We start from the raw sequence: 17,440 nt of genomic DNA on the forward strand, positions 1-17,440 counted from the left end.
CCATATATTTTAGTCAGAAAAGATGCTATTAGAATTCTTATAAAATTCCACCATGTAATTATTATTGCATATTTATGTCCTTTCCCCAATGTGAACCATTATGGAGAATTTAACACTATAAAATATATTTTTCCTGTATGTCATGAGGATGACATGCAGGCTATTTTCACTATATAAAGATTACTATTAATAACCTAATAAGCATCATAAAGGTACCAAACTAGTTCTCCATTCTGTTATAAAACCACTCAGCCAATTGGCTTGTTCAGTAGTTTTGCTCATAGACCAGAGGTCTACTCTTTACACAATGAACTGCAATTTCTATTGTTTATGCAAGCCCAGGCTGACTTGTTTTTCACAATGAACTGGTGATAACCACAAATAAATTAATCCAGTCTTTATTCCAGATATTTCTTATACAGGCCACTAGAACAAATCTACCAAACAGATATGAACTTTTGTGATATGATTTATCTTTCGGTTCGGCATTTTGACATTATCTCACAGGTAATAAAATGTTTTAAAATTTAGTTCCTGTTGTTAGAGAAAAGTTCTTCAGCTCAAGCAATGATCACAAATCTTTGATTAAAAAAACATTATGCATTACGAAAGGAACACTATGAAGAATGTTTTATTTTAAATGTCTCATTTATAAAAAAAAGATCTGACAGTCTGAAACTTAAAAGTCTGGTATTTGACCTTATTTTGCCATCCTGCCTCCCTCAATACATCTTTGTTAGCCTAAGGTTGTTTCATGAATAACAGGGCAAGGGCATAACATAACAAATGAAAAACATAAGGTAATTTGTATTGAAAGAATTTTTACATGAACAATAAACACTAGCCATAAAGTATATGCAGATATGGTACATAGGATTATCAATCTTAAATGTCCCTGTGAGGTAGCATTGACTACTACATAAAACTCAGCCAAATCTATATCCCTGCCTTAAATTGCTACCTCCTTTGAAAAGTCTAATCTAATTATAACACATTCTTGAGTTTCACAGTTAAAATGTGTTTTAAATGTGTTCCCAAGACAACAGTTCTAGAACTGCAACCTTCATGGATGCTGAATGCACATAAATATTTTAGATATAATACATGTTCAAGACCCATCCTTAAAAGCTTCTGCCATACTATTATGCAAAGCACAGCCATGCTAATGCAAAGATAGAAACCATAATTCCACATCTATAAAACAAAGTAGAATTAGTGGCAGTTTTATTGCCGTATACAAATTTAACCAACATGGCAACCATGCCAAAGGAATTACAACAGTTTCAGGACATATGTACAGATTGTACATTTCAGAAACAGTTGAACATTTTTTTAAAAAAAAATGCACAAATAGATTTGCATCATGAAATTAACTAAATAAATGGACTGGAATAGCCAACACTTTTAATGGGATTACAAAGGCACTTCCCTACTCAAAATAGGAAATGACAATCTGCAGCCTAGAGGGAGGTTGAAGAAGAGTGCTCATCAACTACTGCACAATCTCGATTTTAAGAAAAAATAAGCAAGATTTCAAAACATTTATAGGATTCAATGTGATCCATTTCTGAATATTTATACAGTCTCATCTTTGTTTTTAGATGGTTTTTCTTGATTCTCTTGTTCTGTACTTTGGCTCCTCTGATCATGTTTATCTGAGTGGTCCTTATCGCTGTGGTCATGTCTGTGGGAACGTTCTTTGCTTTTGCTACGTTTTTGTGATCTTTCTTTACTAGGACTACGGTCTCGTTTTCGAGACTTTTCACTGCTATCAGTTCTTCCTCTGCTTCTGCTTCTGCTCTGCTTGTTTGATTTCTCTTTACTTCCACTTTTATGTTTACTTGACTTGTCTTTACTCCTGCTTCTACTATGCTTGCTAGCATTTCTACTTGTACTTCTGCTCCTATGCTTACGATCCCTACTTCGGCTTCGGCTATGCCTCCTCTCCTTTTTGGCATCTCTTTTTTCATCTTTATGCTTCCTTTCATCTTTTTCATCTTTGTGCCTCCTTTCATCTCCTTCATTTTTACCTTTTCTGTCTTTCGATTTTTCTCGAGAATGTTCTCTCTCTCTAGAGCGATCTCGTTCTCTTTCAACACCTCTCTCTTTGTCATGGTCACGCTCCTTCCTTTTATTTCTTTCATTTTCTTTCTCTCTCTCTCTCCTGTCTCCTTTTCGATCGCGGCTTCGACTTCTGTGCCTTTCCCGACTCCGCCTACGTTCCAATGCACGATCAGAACTTCGAGACCGTCGCCTTTCTCTCTCTCTCTCCTTAGCTTCACGCTCTAATCTTTGTCGCTCCCTTTCCCTTTCCAATTCTCTGTCAAAACTGGATGAACCCCGTCCTTCCCGATGATGACTTCTGCTTCTTGATCTTCTAGGTGACCTCCTAGGACTCAAGGATCTTCTCGGAGACCTATATTAAAATGACATAATGCTTTAGAAACAGAGTTTTTCACAAGTATTTAACTGTAGAACATCTGAACTTTTTCATCTGTTGGGTTATCAACTTTAAGAATCAAATTTTTGCATTATTAATTTATTATACCTGATGTAATGTATAAGAAAATGCACAGAGGCAGGGTGCAATCATTTGATCAACTTCTGGTGTCTACTTAGCATAATTAATTGTATTTGTATATCGCCCAATCCTCAACAAAACTGGGTGATTGTTTAATTTACATTAAATACTTTATATAAGTATTTAATTGCCATCCCCATCAGAAGACACAGGTCATCTTATATAAATAAAAGAACCTAGAACATAAAATCACAAAACTGTTATTTTAGAAATAAAGATCAATGAATAAACTGAGATGTAATAGCAGCTAACATATAAATTATAACAGGAAAAAATGTTGAAAAACGATTGCTTTTACTTCTTTCATCAGAGTTAACTCAAAGATGGGTTTATCTTGAAATGGACAAACCATAAGACCAGGCAGCCACACAAAAGGCAACTTTTCTGGTTCCCATCTCTTTAGTTTCATGAATAGTGGGTATCTACCACAGGCTTTCATGACTTGAACATGTGGGATGAACAGATTCTATTTGGATCACACAGTCCCAAAGACAGCCAGGATCCAAGCTATGAAAAGATTGAGAGATAACTACCAACTAGCACTTTGAACTGGATTAGGAAATCTACAGGTGACCACTATAGTAATCAAAGAAGTGTTACTCTGCTGAACTGGATTTAATCTGTCAAGATATGGGCTCTCACATTCATTGTTAGTTGAAATTTCTGAATAATAAGCAATTTGAAATGGAGCATGTTGCAATAGTCTAATATGGGTGATGAGGATATGAGTAAATATAGCCAATGCACTCAAAGAATGGATCTATTTATTCCTCTAGGAGGAGCCACAGATTCAAGAGAATCTACACTTCACACATGCTCCTTCATCAGTGAAACTCCATTCAAAGTCCAAGTCAGAGCTACTAAAAATCTTTCTGAATCATTACACATTCAACTTGAACCTTTTTGACCTATTCAGTCCCTGATAACTTCTAAACACTAGGTATGATAAACTCTGCATCTCTAGAGAGGTTTAATAAAATCCAAAGGACTGTGATTCCCATTATACAAGTCCCATTATAATAATTTACAATAGAAATAAATGCAGTTTTTGGTCCAGATTGGCAAGGATCTAGATGAACTATTTCTTCTAGGATATTTTGCAACTAAGTTCCAACCCCCTTCACCCAACTTTCCCTAAACAAATGGGTTGGAGATCAAACAGGGTCACATAAATCCTATGTAAACTTGCAAGACTAATCAAGACTGAGCAAAGGGCACCAAGCTACTAGTAAATACAGGAAATTTAACCTCATATAATAGATGCATGGAGGGTCAGCAACTGCCTCAGCTGGGCATGTTACATCAGCAATGGAAGAAAGAAGATGGTGAAGATCAGGTTGGGTGAGCAGGGGTACAGTGTCAGTAGAATACAGGGCAGACAAAAGGGCAGAATTAAGGGGGGAGGGCATTGAAGTGCACACTGCAGTTATAAATGGCAGGTTGCCAAGTACCCAAATGTTGATCGTATGACTGTAGGGCACAAGAACAATCATAACTTCAAGGACCAGCTGTAACTACCATTCATTCCGCATATCCTAGCTTTGAATGGTCATTGAACAAATGGTCACTGAGGACTATCTCTACATGAGCAGGTGTTCAAATTAAATTTCACTTCAACCATGAACATCTAATAGTGAAGTCCATTTATCACAACTTAACTACCATATGGGAATATGTACCATTCTTACAAAGGAGCTGAGAAAATAACATGAAGCAGTTTGTTAGTTCAAAATGATATATTATTTGTGTAATAGCAATAGATAAATAATATTTACAATAGCAAAGTAATGCAATGATTATGCCAAATTATAAGAGAATGATTAAAATTTATTTTATAAAGTTAAAATATAACCTTGAACGTCTACGCTCTGTATGCCTGTCTGTTTCTTCTACTCCCTCTTTGCCATCCTTCTTGATTTTTCTAGGTCTGGCTTTAATTTGTTGATCAATGTTCTTTTGTACCGGTACAGGAATTCTCGGAAATAACGTAGAAAACCATTCAAGCTTAGTAAGAAAAGAGCGTAGCATTTCTCCAATGGTCATCATGCAGCCGCCACCTGCTTTCACATCAAGGTCCTTCAAAAGAAAAACACAAAACACAAAACACATTCTGATTGTGAGAAGCTATCTAAAATTTATTTAGAAACAAATGCTACTTATACTGATTGCCATATTTCAAATACGATGGCTTAGCTGTTTTTGCTGATAATTAAGCTCTTATATGAACTTCATCTCTTGCATCTTTGCATTTTGCTATTTTACTGGCTGGAAATTTGATTTAATACCTAAGCATGCAGGTATAGACTATTCCTGCAGCCAGGCAGTAAAGGATCCATTTCTTAGTAAATCAGGTTGAAATATTAGCATAACTGAGTTGTATTCTATTATCACATATGGTTATTCCATAAAGGAACAGTAATTTGTTCTACATTATCTGGTATTTTGAGGACTATTGCCACAAATTAGAACTACCATTTATCCATACTTAGGATGACCATTCCTGTCTAAAAATGATCAGAAAAGTCTGTAGTATAAAATGGACTCTACCTAAATAGGAAGCAATAGCAAACCAACTGCCATGAAGCAGTGAGTTTTCTAATTTAGAGTTATGCAACAAATAAATAAAGTAAGAAATAATTGGAAACGCATAATCCATGATGACCATTGTCTCGGAAAAGGGTCATTACCGCATGAAGGCCTTCTTGCTATGCCCTCTCACAGCTCAGGACATGTTAGTCAGCTATTGTCAGGCCCAAACCTATAGTGCAAGCACACAAGGAAAGTGAGATTTGTTATCTAAAACAGGAACAGAAAATCTGTATGTAAAACTGCTTGCACTCACACACATTTAAGTGTTCAGAAATACAGTTTTTCCAAACAAAATCGTTGCAAAGATTTTCTTTCTAAAGAAGAAAACAATACATTAGCTTAAATGTAGTTCCTGAAAAATATAAATAGAATATCAATGAATTCATAAAAACATATTTAGGCAAATATATATTTATAGATATAGATGCTTTCACATCTTCAACACTGGCAAACTGGAAAATATGTTAACATATGAAAGTGATTCCTCTATATTCCTTCAGTTTTAGTTAGTTGGGTGAAAAACTGAGCCATGAATTAGTTATGAATAAGAACTGAGAACATGATAAATAAATAAATAAATAAATGTGCCAGTGTTGTGTATGTGCATGTGTAATGAATGAAAGAAATCCATCTAAATCTCACTTTAAGAGACTGCATCACTTGATTTCAATAACCACTGTTATTGTATAATATTGTATAGTATATGGGTACTATAACAAACATGTTTGTGATAAAACCTAAAGAATTCACATCAGATCAGTGCTGTGTGTGTGTAAAAAAAGAATTCAGATAAACTAATGTATGGGGACTAGACAATTTGACATTGAAGCAAGATATATATATGGAGTTCCTAATTACTATAGAAATTTGTTTGGGTTTTTTTTTTTTTTGAAAATTTAAGTTTAGTGGACAATTCTAGAAGTGAAAACATTTATTGTTTATTGTTTAAAAAAGTGGCAATTCAAAACTATCAACATATTGCTTCCTAACAAAAAACACCTTTCTCTTGAGTTCTGAGAAATGATTAACTTTTAATAAAGTTAAAAGCGAATCCAAGTTTGCACATCATTAAGGATGAAAGTTTTTACTGCTAAGATTTGCAGTTAAAGATTATTTTTGCATTTCATAAAATATTTAAAATATCAGAAAGAAAAGAAAAAAGAAAACAAAGTATTACCCTTGTTGACATACCTCCTCATCATCGAGAAAGGATTCAAACCAGTCCCATAAATCTTTTGGAGGCTGTGTGTACCTGAAATACAAAGTAATTGTGTAAATTTAACATTTTTTTTCCTGTGGATAAAACGTTTGTAATTAAATACAAAACTACTTACCTAATATACATGAATCCAAGGGCCCTAATGTATGGGGAATCTATATGAGTTATTAGTCCCATCACTTGCTTACGGGTAAGCTTCAAAGTAAATAACTTGTACAAGAGGCAAAAGGCTGTAGACACTATACCTCCAGTTCCAACTCCTCGCACCTTTCAAAATGAGAAGAGAAAAAAACAAACCCATAATTGATTCAACAGAGGAACAATATAGGTGAGGTTTTTTTTTAAATAAATTATTTTCTGTGCTCAAATTTTTAGGAGAAGGAAGAACGGATTTAGGTGTACGTAGTACAAGAAGCTACATCTTCTCTCAATGAAATGACATTATTGCCAATCATTCAACTGGGGGTTGCTTGCATAGCTTAGGGAAGAAATATTTTATTTCCTTACTTAGATTTACATGTCCATCCATTTTGCCAGAGTGAATCTGGGTGGCTAACATTAAAAATAAATCAATAAAATTAAATTAAAAAAGTCAACACATGAAACCTGTTTTCTTCTTCACACATTTGAAAAGCTTGAAGAGAAAACATGTACATATAACTTGTTTGTTCCTCTTAGAATAAGGGATAAATATGTTATGTATGCAGTGTTTGCTAAACTGGGAAGTAATATTCTAAAATGAAAATGTCTCACACAGTAAAATTTTATTGTTTTTAAAACTTAAATTTTAACTTATTGACTTATTATTTATATAAAGCTTATGTTTCTTCTTTAAAAAACTGAGAACCTAGAAATTAATAAAAATTAGCATTTGATTAAGTATAAAATATAAAAATTAGCACTACATTTATCATTAGGAAAGATTATCTTTAATCCTCTTAATCTCCATTATAACTCCGAGTTTGGCAATTTGGTTGCAAACATTTAGTCACCATTTGAGGAGACATTATCAGTGCATTTTGAATTGTGCTCATCTCTCAGAACACAGGTCTTTAAATACCTAAGGCAGTGTTGGTGAACCTTTTCGGCACCAAGTGCTGAAAGGGAGTGTGCATGTGAGGGGAATACCACAAACCGGAAGAGCAGCTCCCTGGTGTGCACATGCGGGAGCGCCAGAAAGAGCAACAGGCGATGGCTGGTGTGCCCGTAGAGATAGCTCTGCTCACCACTTCTAACACGCGTGCCATAGGATCGCCATCACGGACCTAAGGTATCAAAATGTTGTAACTTTGAACGGTTGCTAAATGAATGGTTGTAAGTCAAGGATTACCTCTAGTTTGATCCATTAAATGTTTTGTTCATAACTCATGGAACATATTTTTATTTCAGAGTGAGATTTTCCTCATATTTACTGTTATGAAATATGTTTGAATTTTAGTAGCTCGGGTTGGTAATTAGACCAACCCAAGCTATTAATACCTAAGGTATTTAAAGACCTGTGTTCTGACAGACGAGTACAATTCAAAGCGCAGATGATGATTCTTCGAATGGTGACAAAACGTTTGCAACCAAATTGCCAAGCTCGGAGCTCAAACCAATAGCCTAACTCCCAATCCGAGCTACTAATATTCAAACAGATTTCATAACAATAAATATAAGGAAAATCTCACCCTGAAATAAAAATATGTTCCATGAGTTATGAATAAAACTTTTAATGGTAATCCTCAATTTACAACCATTCATTCAGCGACTCTTCAAAACTACAATGGCAGTTAAAAAGTTGACTTATGACCTTTTTTCATATTTGCAACCGTTGCAGCATCCCCATGGTCATGTGATCAAAATTTGAGCACTTGGCATGTATTTATGGCAGTTGCATTATCCTGAGGTCATGTGATCACCATTTGTAACTGTCAGCTTCTGACATAGCAAGTCAACAGGGAAAGCCCGATTTGTTCAACAATTACAGGATTCACTTAACTGTGGCAAAAGGTCATAAAATGAAGCACAACTCACTTAATAACAGCCTTGTTTAATAATGGAAATGTTGGGCTCAATTGCAGTCATAAATCGAGGACTAATTGTACTAATGAACTGGGTGACAGCTTGCAAACTAAAGTTTTTTATCGGTCGTTTTGAAAAGATTAACTTTTTTTTTTAAAATAAAACTCCGAAATGCAGAAATCACGTACTTCTACTTACCCCTCCGCACATCCCTGTTTGACCTGCAGTTTTTCTGCTTCCCTTCTCCCAAGGCTCAACATGGGTAACCTGTAAACAAGTAACAAATTAATTAAATCCACCATAACTTCATGTTTATATTTGATTTTCTTCTGTCTGACACAATGTTATTATAATTTTATCTTTTCATTAAGCATATTGTTTCTGTATATTCCAAACTATAAGAAATTTGGACATGCCCCAATTACTATGAATTCCATGAAAAAGTGATGAAAAAGAACATCACCCAAATCATAACATCTTATGCAACTCACTACCACATGATGCAATAATGATTATCAATTATTACAGCATCCCTTGTTTGAGCAAACATATCAGGTCTTCATAAGTAAAGTGAACATAATTGCAAAATACTGATCAGAAATTGGAAGACTCTTAAATGTTATAGAAAGGTTTAGGCATTGTTTAAAATAAAAACAAACCAAATAAAGATATCAATAGCAACTTCAAGCTAATATTTTGTTAAAGTGTTTGTTAACAGTAGTGTATAGAAATGAATGATAAGTCCTAATCAGTCTATTCTGCAGTTCGTGTGTAGAACCAGGATGGATAAAAATCAATGATTTTTAAAAAAATAAATAAAAAAAATCCGTTTTTTTTAATTTAAATCCGATTTTTTTGATTTTTATCAAATTTATTTTAATAAAAAACTTTTGGGGTAAAAATCTATCGTAAGATAGTTTTCTATTTAAGATACATAAATAATTTAGTTTATTCAGCATGAAATGGAGCTCAGTTATGTAGCATGAGGCTGTATATTCTACAACACTGGGACTATCTGTGAGTCAACAGTGGGTCAAAGGAGTAGCAGAGATGACAGTTGCTCTTTAAAAATTATGATTTAAATCGAGTTGATTTAAATCAAGCCTTTTTACTAGTGATTTAAATCGTGATTTAAATCGTGATTTAAATCATGATTTAAATCGTGATTTAAATCAACTCGATTTAAATCAAATCCACCCTGTGTAGAACAGAATACATCAGTGCCAGTTTGCCTTATTGGTAAAAGCACCATGCTAAAAACCAGGAGACTGTGCCTTTTAGTCCTGCCTAAGGCATGAAAGCTGGCTGAGTGACATTGAGCCAGTCACTCTCTTTCTCAGCCCAACCCATTTCACAGGATTACTGTTGTGGAGAAAACACGAGGAAGAAGTAGTATTAGGTACGTTCACTGCCTTGAGTTGTTCATAAAAATAAAAGTGGGATTAAATAAATAAATAAAATATAGATGCTATTATGCCACTTTTGAAAAGTGCAAAGAAAAAGAAAAAAGACGATAGGATTTACAGCAGCAGACCTAAGCAAAGAGATATTTCTATAGTTCAAAGAATGAGAAGAAAATGAAAGCACACATTCCTTTACTCCCAAAAAACTATTCTTAATTTCCTCCATTGAGTGCAGAATGTAATAGGTGATAAAATAAGTTTCACAAACACACACACACAACTTATATGTGGCTTTTATTATTTTTAAAATATCTAAATTTAGAGCACACATGTAAACATGTAACCATTTCTTTTGAATAATTCATTCTAAATCAAGAATTGATTTGTAAATTGCAAAAATAAGGAAATGTTCATAGCTTGAAACTGAATGAAAACTATATATCCATAGTTGAAATAAATTTTAAAGTTAATTGCAGAAAAATTAACCAAAATAAACAAATCAGTAGTACAACTGTGTCTGATAATGGTGATGTTTGTTCTCCTCCCATATTATCCTAATATCCACATTTAATTAACTAGGAGCTGATTCTCCAACAATGTCATGTTTGTATTTGTTTTGGCATTGAATATAATGACCAAAATCATTCTCCAGTTCTCAAAAAGCTCTTATACATAACCACTTTCACTGATTTTGACAAATACACATTCCTCACAAAAGAACATGTACTACTTGCTATTTTCTATAAGCAGATAGCACATCTTAAAATTTCTCAATCCATTTCTGCATCTTTAGCAAACATTTTACCAAATATATATAAATTCTTATTCTAGTTTTACTTCATTTATTGATAAATGGTGGAAGCTGTTCATTCAATTTTCCTTATACTATACTTGTCACATTTATACTTAGTGCTCAACTTCCGACTGGTCATTTAGTGACTGCCTGAAGTTACAAAGATTCCCAAAGGTACTTATGATTTGGCTCTGACAGTCACCTCCTTGCATGTGACTACATTTTGTGTGCTTGGCAAAAGGCCTGCAATTATGGCCACTTGCAAGTATCCAATGGTCAGGTGGTTCTGATTTACATTTTTGCTGAAAATTGGTACTGGTATTTACTTCTGGTTTGGGACAAAAATACCCCACAGCAAACAATGGGTTTGCTTAACAATCACAGCAAAATAATGGTAAAACAGATCTGGTAATGTGACCTGCTTTATAACCATATTGGGGCAGGCTCCTTTACAGACGTAAGCTGAGGACTACCTATACTGCAAATTAGACTTTCAGCCAGCAACACATCAGCTGCACATAAAACTACCGTTGCATTCACATTTCTAACCAATACCCCTCTGTCACCACAAGAATTTCTCAGATTTAATGATAAACACATTAAACAACCAAAAGGTTATCACATACCTCTGATGAATACATTTGCTATGTAATCCATTTATTTTTAACCATGCATCATATGCCAGACTTACTGTATTCAACACCCAACACTTAACTCCGTATTTGTCTAGAACCTGTGGCACGCGTAGCCATATTAGTGGGCATGCGAGTTCAGCTCTGGCATGCATGTCTGCGCTGGCACGCTGATTTTCAGGTCTTCTGGGCCCACCAAAAGTAGGGAAACAGGCTGTTTCCTGCTTCCGGCGGGCCCGGGGGATGGGGGGGGAGAGAGGCCCGTTTTTCTTTCTCACCTGGCTCCAGGGCCTCTCTAGGAGTCTGGGAAGAGCGAAAATGGCCTTGTCTATCCCCCAGAGGTCCTCCGGAGGCAGAAAACACCCCATTTGACAACTTCCAGTCCCACCGGAACTTGTCAAACGGGGCATTTTCAGCCTCCGGAGACTTCTGGGGGGTGGGGGAAGGCTGTTTTTGCCCTCCCCAGACTCCTAGAGAGGCCCTGGAGGCTGGGGACAGCAAAAAACGGGTCTTCCAGTTCCACCGGAAGTTGTTAAATGGGCAGTTTTCAGCCTCTGGAGGACCTCCGGGGGTGGGGGTGGGGTGCTGGGGAAGGCCATTTTCATCCTCCCCAGATTCCTAGAGAGGCCTTGGAGCCAGGTGAGAAAGAAAAACGGGCTTACCGGGCCATCGTGTGCCAGGAGTGCGGGGGGTATGGGCACATGCGTGACCACCCCCCTCCTGGCACGTGATGGCAAAAAGGTTAGCCATCACTTGTCTAGAACATTCCATAATTCAAGCTTATTTTATTTATCATATGCATTTCTAAATCAACACTTATATAATACACTGCTGAGTTCATGTACTTCTCAATGACCTGTTGAAAAGCAGCATCCACATTTCTGATTTTTTTCTTATTGTCACCTTAAAGAATCTTTCAATTAGAATTCTGTCAGGCACTTTCCCAATGATATATAACAAAAACTCCCTGTAGTTTTTGCATTCACTTTTGTTATACTTCCCACTGTATACAGTATGGTAAATTCTTCCACCCATGGCTTCTTTTGTAGGTGAGATGGGTAGCCTATAAATTTAATCAATAAATTCTTCCAATTGTCAAGGTCAGACAGTCTTCAAGCACACTTTAAGGAAATCATACAAATGATCAGTAAACTATACCCGTGTTTTACCATTTCTCCAACTATGTCATCTAAGACTACAGCCTTACCATTTTTCAATATTTTGCATTCTCCTTTTCACTCCTTCAGACATTAAAATTTATTGTATTTGTTTCAATTCTATTCTTCAATGTATTATCATCACTGCAATACTAATCTATAAATTCTTCTCCCAGCACTCCACTTTTGCTTCAGCCCAATTTTGCAGCATTTTTGTATGATTTTTTTCTGTATCCATAGCATCTTTCACTTCATCTTACTACCAAGTCTCCTTTTTCCTATTAAAATAACTCTACATGCTTCTGTGACACAATACAATGCAATTACACTGCTAAAAAAAAATAAAGGGAACACTTAAACAACACAATGTAACTCCAAGTCAATCACACTTCTGTGAAATCAAACTGTCCACTTAGGTAGAAACAGATTGACAATCAATTTCACATGCTGTTGTGCAAATGGAATAGACAACAGGTGGAAAGCATAGGCAGTTAGCAAGACATCCCCAATAAAGGAATGGTTCTGCAGGTGGTGACCACAGACCATTTCTCAGTTCCTATGCTTTCTGGCTGATGGTTTGGTCACTTTTGAATGCTGACGGTGCTGTCACTCTAGTGGTAGCATGAGACGGAGTCTACAACCCACACAAGTGGCTCAGGTAGTGCAGCTCATCCAGGATGGCACATCAATGCGAGTTGTGGCAAGAAGGTTTGCTGACAGTCAGCGTAGTGTCCAGAGCATGGAGGTGCTACCAGGAGACAGGCCAGTACATCAGGAGACGTGGAGGAGGCCGTAGGAGGGCAACAACCCAGCATCAGGACCACTACCTCTGCCTTTGTGCAAGTAGGGACAGGAGGAGCACTGCCAGAGCCTTGCAAAATGACCTCCAGCGGGCCACAAATGTGCATGTGGCTGCTCAAACGGTCAGAAACAGATTCCATGAGGGTGGTATGAGGGCCCGACGTCCACAGGTGGGTGTTGGGCTTACAGCCCAACACCGTGCAGGACGTTTGGCATTTGCCAGAGAACACCAAGATTGGCAACTTTGCCACTGGCGCCCTGTGCTCTTCACAGATGAAAGCAGGTTCACAGTGAGCACATGTGACAGACGTGACAGGGTCTGGAGACGCCGTGGAGAATGTTCTGCTGCCTGCAACATCCTCCAGCATGACTGGTTTGGCAGTGGGTCAGTGTGGAGTGGCATTTCTTTGGGGGGCCGCACAGCTCTCCATGTGCTCGCCAGAGGTAGCCTGGCTGCCATTAGATATCGAGATGAAATCCTCAGACCCCTTGTGAGATCATATGCTGGTGCGGTTGGCCCTGGGTTCCTCCTAACACACGCAAATGCTAGACCTTATGTGGCTGGAGTGTGTCAGCAGTTCCTGCAAGACGAAGGCATTGATGCTATGGACTGGCCCGCCCGTTCCCCAGACCTGAATCCAATTGAGCACATCTGGGACATCATGTCTTGCTCCATCCACCAATGCCAGGTTGCACCACAGACTGTCCAGGAGTTGGGGGGATTCTTTAGTCCAGGTGTGGGAAGAGATCCCTCAGGAGACCATCTGCCACCTCATCAGGAGCATGCCCAGGCGTTGTAGGGAGGTCATACAGACACGTGGAGGCCACACACACTACTGAACTTCATTTTGACTTGTTTTAAGGACATTACATCAAAGTTGGATCAGCCTGTAGTGTTTTTTTCCACTTTAATTTTGAGTGTAACTCCAAATCCAAACCTCCATGGGTTGATAAATTTGATTTCCATTGATAATTGTGAGATTTTGTTGTTGTCAGCACATTCAACTATGTAATGAACGAAGTATTTACTACGAATATTTCATTCATTCAGATCTAGGATGTCGTATTTTTGTGTTGCCTTTATTTTTTTGAGCAGTGTATTTTCATTGTATTCAAAATTGCTTCCATATTCTGTTTTCTTACACTGATTTTCCATTTATCCTGGGGGATTGACTAATTTATTTTCTAACAGTTTGTTATAAAGGACTTGTATTTTTTTTCCTCCAGTTATTTTTTTCATTTGCCTTTTTTATGTCCATTTCCCCCAAAAAACAACCCGACACTATCTAAAAATGGCATATCCCACAATCAGAATCTTTCATCACACTTCTTCCCTTCACCGATTCCCTCAAACTTTTTATCATAAACAATAAAATACATGTTTTTAGATTTATTGGTAGTCTTCTAACAAACCATGATTTACATTTTTGCCAGAAACTGATTTCTGGCAAAAACTGCTTATAGTGAACAATGGGTTCACTTTACAACTATTGCAAAAAAGGTAAATAAAACTCAGTTATGTAATGACCTGTTTTACTTATCAAGAATCATGATCATAATTGTTAGGCTCAATTTTGATTATACATCAAGGATTATCTATATATGGATTACCATAAAAAGTCACTATGACCCTGTAATCCTTTAATTCAGGGTAAAATTGGAGCAAGATATATGTATAAAGAAACCTAGATTCAATATACATATACATACATACATACATACATAACATTTTTCAACACAAATATTTGCCAAAGACTAATGACAATATTGGGGCTTTCAAATGGCTCAGTTTTGTATTCATTTTTGTTCTCACATATTCATGACATTTTTTTCCTGATTTGCATTCATTCAGAATGTCACATATTTTTTCTGTAAACTCATTCCTGGTGCTTTCATTTCTACTATCAATGAAACATAGTGTGTACTTTTATATACACCCATACAATCTGAATGATACTAACTTCATCCTTTCTGAAATAGCTCTTACCCTTTAATTTCATAAACTATATCTTCACTTCCATGCATGCATTTATTCATCAACTCCACTCCACAAGCCCACCTTAATAAACCTTTCCCCTTTCTTTCCAACAAATACTATTTTTCTCTCTTTCATTTCATTCATTCATACTCTTTAGCACCCCAAGTTGCAATCAAAAACATGACTGCTATCAGGTGGGTCTCAGTCTGTCACCCTTTGATCCATCAAGGCTTTCACATAATGCTTGTCAATAAGATAAAGGAGATGTCACCTTAGTTATCACATCCAGCATTTTCTGGTGAGATTAGGACAAATGAGTTTTGACTGATTCTGACCAATAGAGCCTCAAACACATCCACAAATCCAGATTTATGGTGTAGGCTTGGATAATTCTATAAAAGCTAGATCTCCAATAGATTACCTTGCAATCCCTTATGTTGCCTGCAACTTAAAATAACTGAAATTTAATAGAAAACACTAAGAAGCAATTCCTCTTGTGTAATGCTAACACAGTTCTGACTCTGAAAAGCCTTATTTAACTCACAGTTCAGAATACTTTTTGAATCTGATCAAATTTTTCAGATTAGATTACAAGAAAAAAAAATTAGCAAATTGATCTTTGAATGCCTTCTCAAGGGTGAAAACTTAATTTAGCATTTTACAGGTAGTCCTTGATTCACAACTGTTCATTTAGTAACTATTGAAAGTTGCGGTACTGAAAAAAGTGACTTATGATCATTGTTCAGTTACGACATTTGCAGCATCTCCATGATATAATCCAAATTTTATAGCTTAGTATTGTTTATGTTTCCTAGTAACTATTTATCTAAATTTTAATCATGTCTGTATTTTGCTTTTCAAGGCCAGTAAAAAGTCAAGTAGATGCAGTGTCCAGCTAGCCATTATAACATAGAATGGTAGTATCTATGCTAAAATTACTAGTGTATTACCTATATGTAATAAAACCAAGTCTCACAAAGTTCATTAGTATTTTTCCCCCCCAGAGAAGCAGTTACAAAAAACGAAAGAATAAATAATACTCAATCACAATGATATATTGGGACATCTGGTAAACGTAGAATTTTAGACCAGGAACTCATTCATCCATTAAGCTCATCATGCAGCGTGATGTGGTCATACTCCTCAGGGCAACTACTTCTCACAACTGTTATAAAATTAGATTCTAATATACGCTACCCTGCGTTTCTGGGAGAGAAAAAAACAAACAAAGTAAAATTCACTCTCACTTTAGGTGTGGAAGCAGCATGGAACGGAAAACTATATTTAACCTTACTTTCATTCCATTCCTTTTCCATACTGAGAACTTTTCCAAAGGGATAGGCTTCAACACAAAACCAGTGCTTTTTCCGACCCACCCACTCCCAAATAGTACCAACACACAATTGGGGTCAGGAATTAGGTCGAGAGGTTTACATCTACGTTTTGTAGGTTTTGGCTGCCCCTTTTGCACAAACATTCCGGTGTAAGGCCCTCTCCGTTGATTTCGAAATAGGAAGGGGAGGAAGAGCAGCCCCTTTCTAGCCTCTTTCTTTCAGAAGGAAGTGGGAAGGTAGACCCACCCAACTCGAAGGCCGGAGGCCACAATGTTCGGCCTCAAGAGAGAGAGCCTCGTTTCGAGGATCCCTCTAGCTTCGCCCCCGTTCCCCAAGTGGCCTATTATTTCCTATCCCGCCTCGCCCGCTCACCTTGAAAAAGATCTCGTCGACCACCTCGTGGTAGGTCTTCAGCTCGTAAAGCTGCACCTTGAAGTAAGGGGACGAGAGGATGTTGGTGAGGATCATGGGGTTTAGGTTCATGGTCTTTTCATTCCCCCACAGAGGCAGAGCGTTGCCTTGCTTGCCCGAGGCGGCCGGTTTGGGGCCCGCGCTCTGGAGCGCTAACGGGGGCGACAAAACGGCGCCGGCCTGCGGATTCTGCTGCTGTTGCAGGATCCCCTGGTGGTGTTGCTGCTGCTGCGGCGACTGGTGAGGCGGCAGCGGGTGGCAGTTGCCGGGCCCCACGAGAGGGCAGTTATTGGCCATAGCGGCCCCAGCGAAAAACAAGTCGCTGGCGCCAAAGGAGCGGGCGACTAGGCCGCGCGAGTAAGGCGGGCTGAAGCCTTCCAGCTTGAACGCAGAGCGACTCCGCCAACCGCCGACAAGATGGCGGCTCCCGCGGAAATGAGCAAAAAAAAAAAATTCCTTCCGGGACTGGGACGGCCAATCGCAGCTTGGTGGGGGGGGGCTGAGAAGAGGAGGTTGTTGAGCCGGCTCCGAGGACTGC

The 17,440-nt window shown here is 37.4% G+C and overlaps 1 protein-coding gene across 1 annotated transcript; it reads right to left on the reverse strand.

Moving 5' to 3' along the window:
• Window positions 1–382: 382 nt before the first annotated feature.
• Window positions 383–17,297, reverse strand: PRPF38B (pre-mRNA processing factor 38B). The gene is made up of 6 exons (XM_070941037.1): window positions 16,864–17,297; window positions 8,592–8,660; window positions 6,505–6,656; window positions 6,362–6,422; window positions 4,434–4,657; window positions 383–2,416 (listed from the first exon to the last, which is right to left on the reverse strand). The coding sequence occupies exons 1-6, from the start codon at window positions 17,197–17,199 to the stop codon at window positions 1,576–1,578; spliced, it is 1,683 nt and encodes a 560-aa protein (XP_070797138.1). The 5' UTR covers window positions 17,200–17,297; the 3' UTR covers window positions 383–1,575.
• Between the last annotated feature and the right edge of the window lie 143 nt (window positions 17,298–17,440).

Source organism: Pituophis catenifer, unplaced genomic scaffold (genome assembly GCF_029215685.1).
Source record: "Pituophis catenifer annectens isolate HBS135680 unplaced genomic scaffold, rPitCat1.0.hap2 SCAF_3, whole genome shotgun sequence".
Taxonomy (NCBI): Eukaryota; Metazoa; Chordata; class Lepidosauria; order Squamata; family Colubridae; genus Pituophis; species Pituophis catenifer.

What these genes read in the sequence shown, in the direction of transcription:
- PRPF38B (XM_070941037.1), bottom strand. Translation starts at nt 17,199, where the DNA reads ATGGCCAATAACTGCCCTCTCGTGGGGCCCGGCAACTGCCACCCGCTG. An exon ending in TCGACGAGATCTTTTTCAAG is followed by an intron (nt 8,661 to 16,863) that starts GTGAGCGGGCGA and finishes ACTTGTTTACAG; the next exon opens with GTTACCCATGTTGAGCCTTG. An exon ending in ACAGAGCGTAGACGTTCAAG is followed by an intron (nt 2,417 to 4,433) that starts GTTATATTTTAA and finishes ATTTTAATATAG; the next exon opens with GTCTCCGAGAAGATCCTTGA.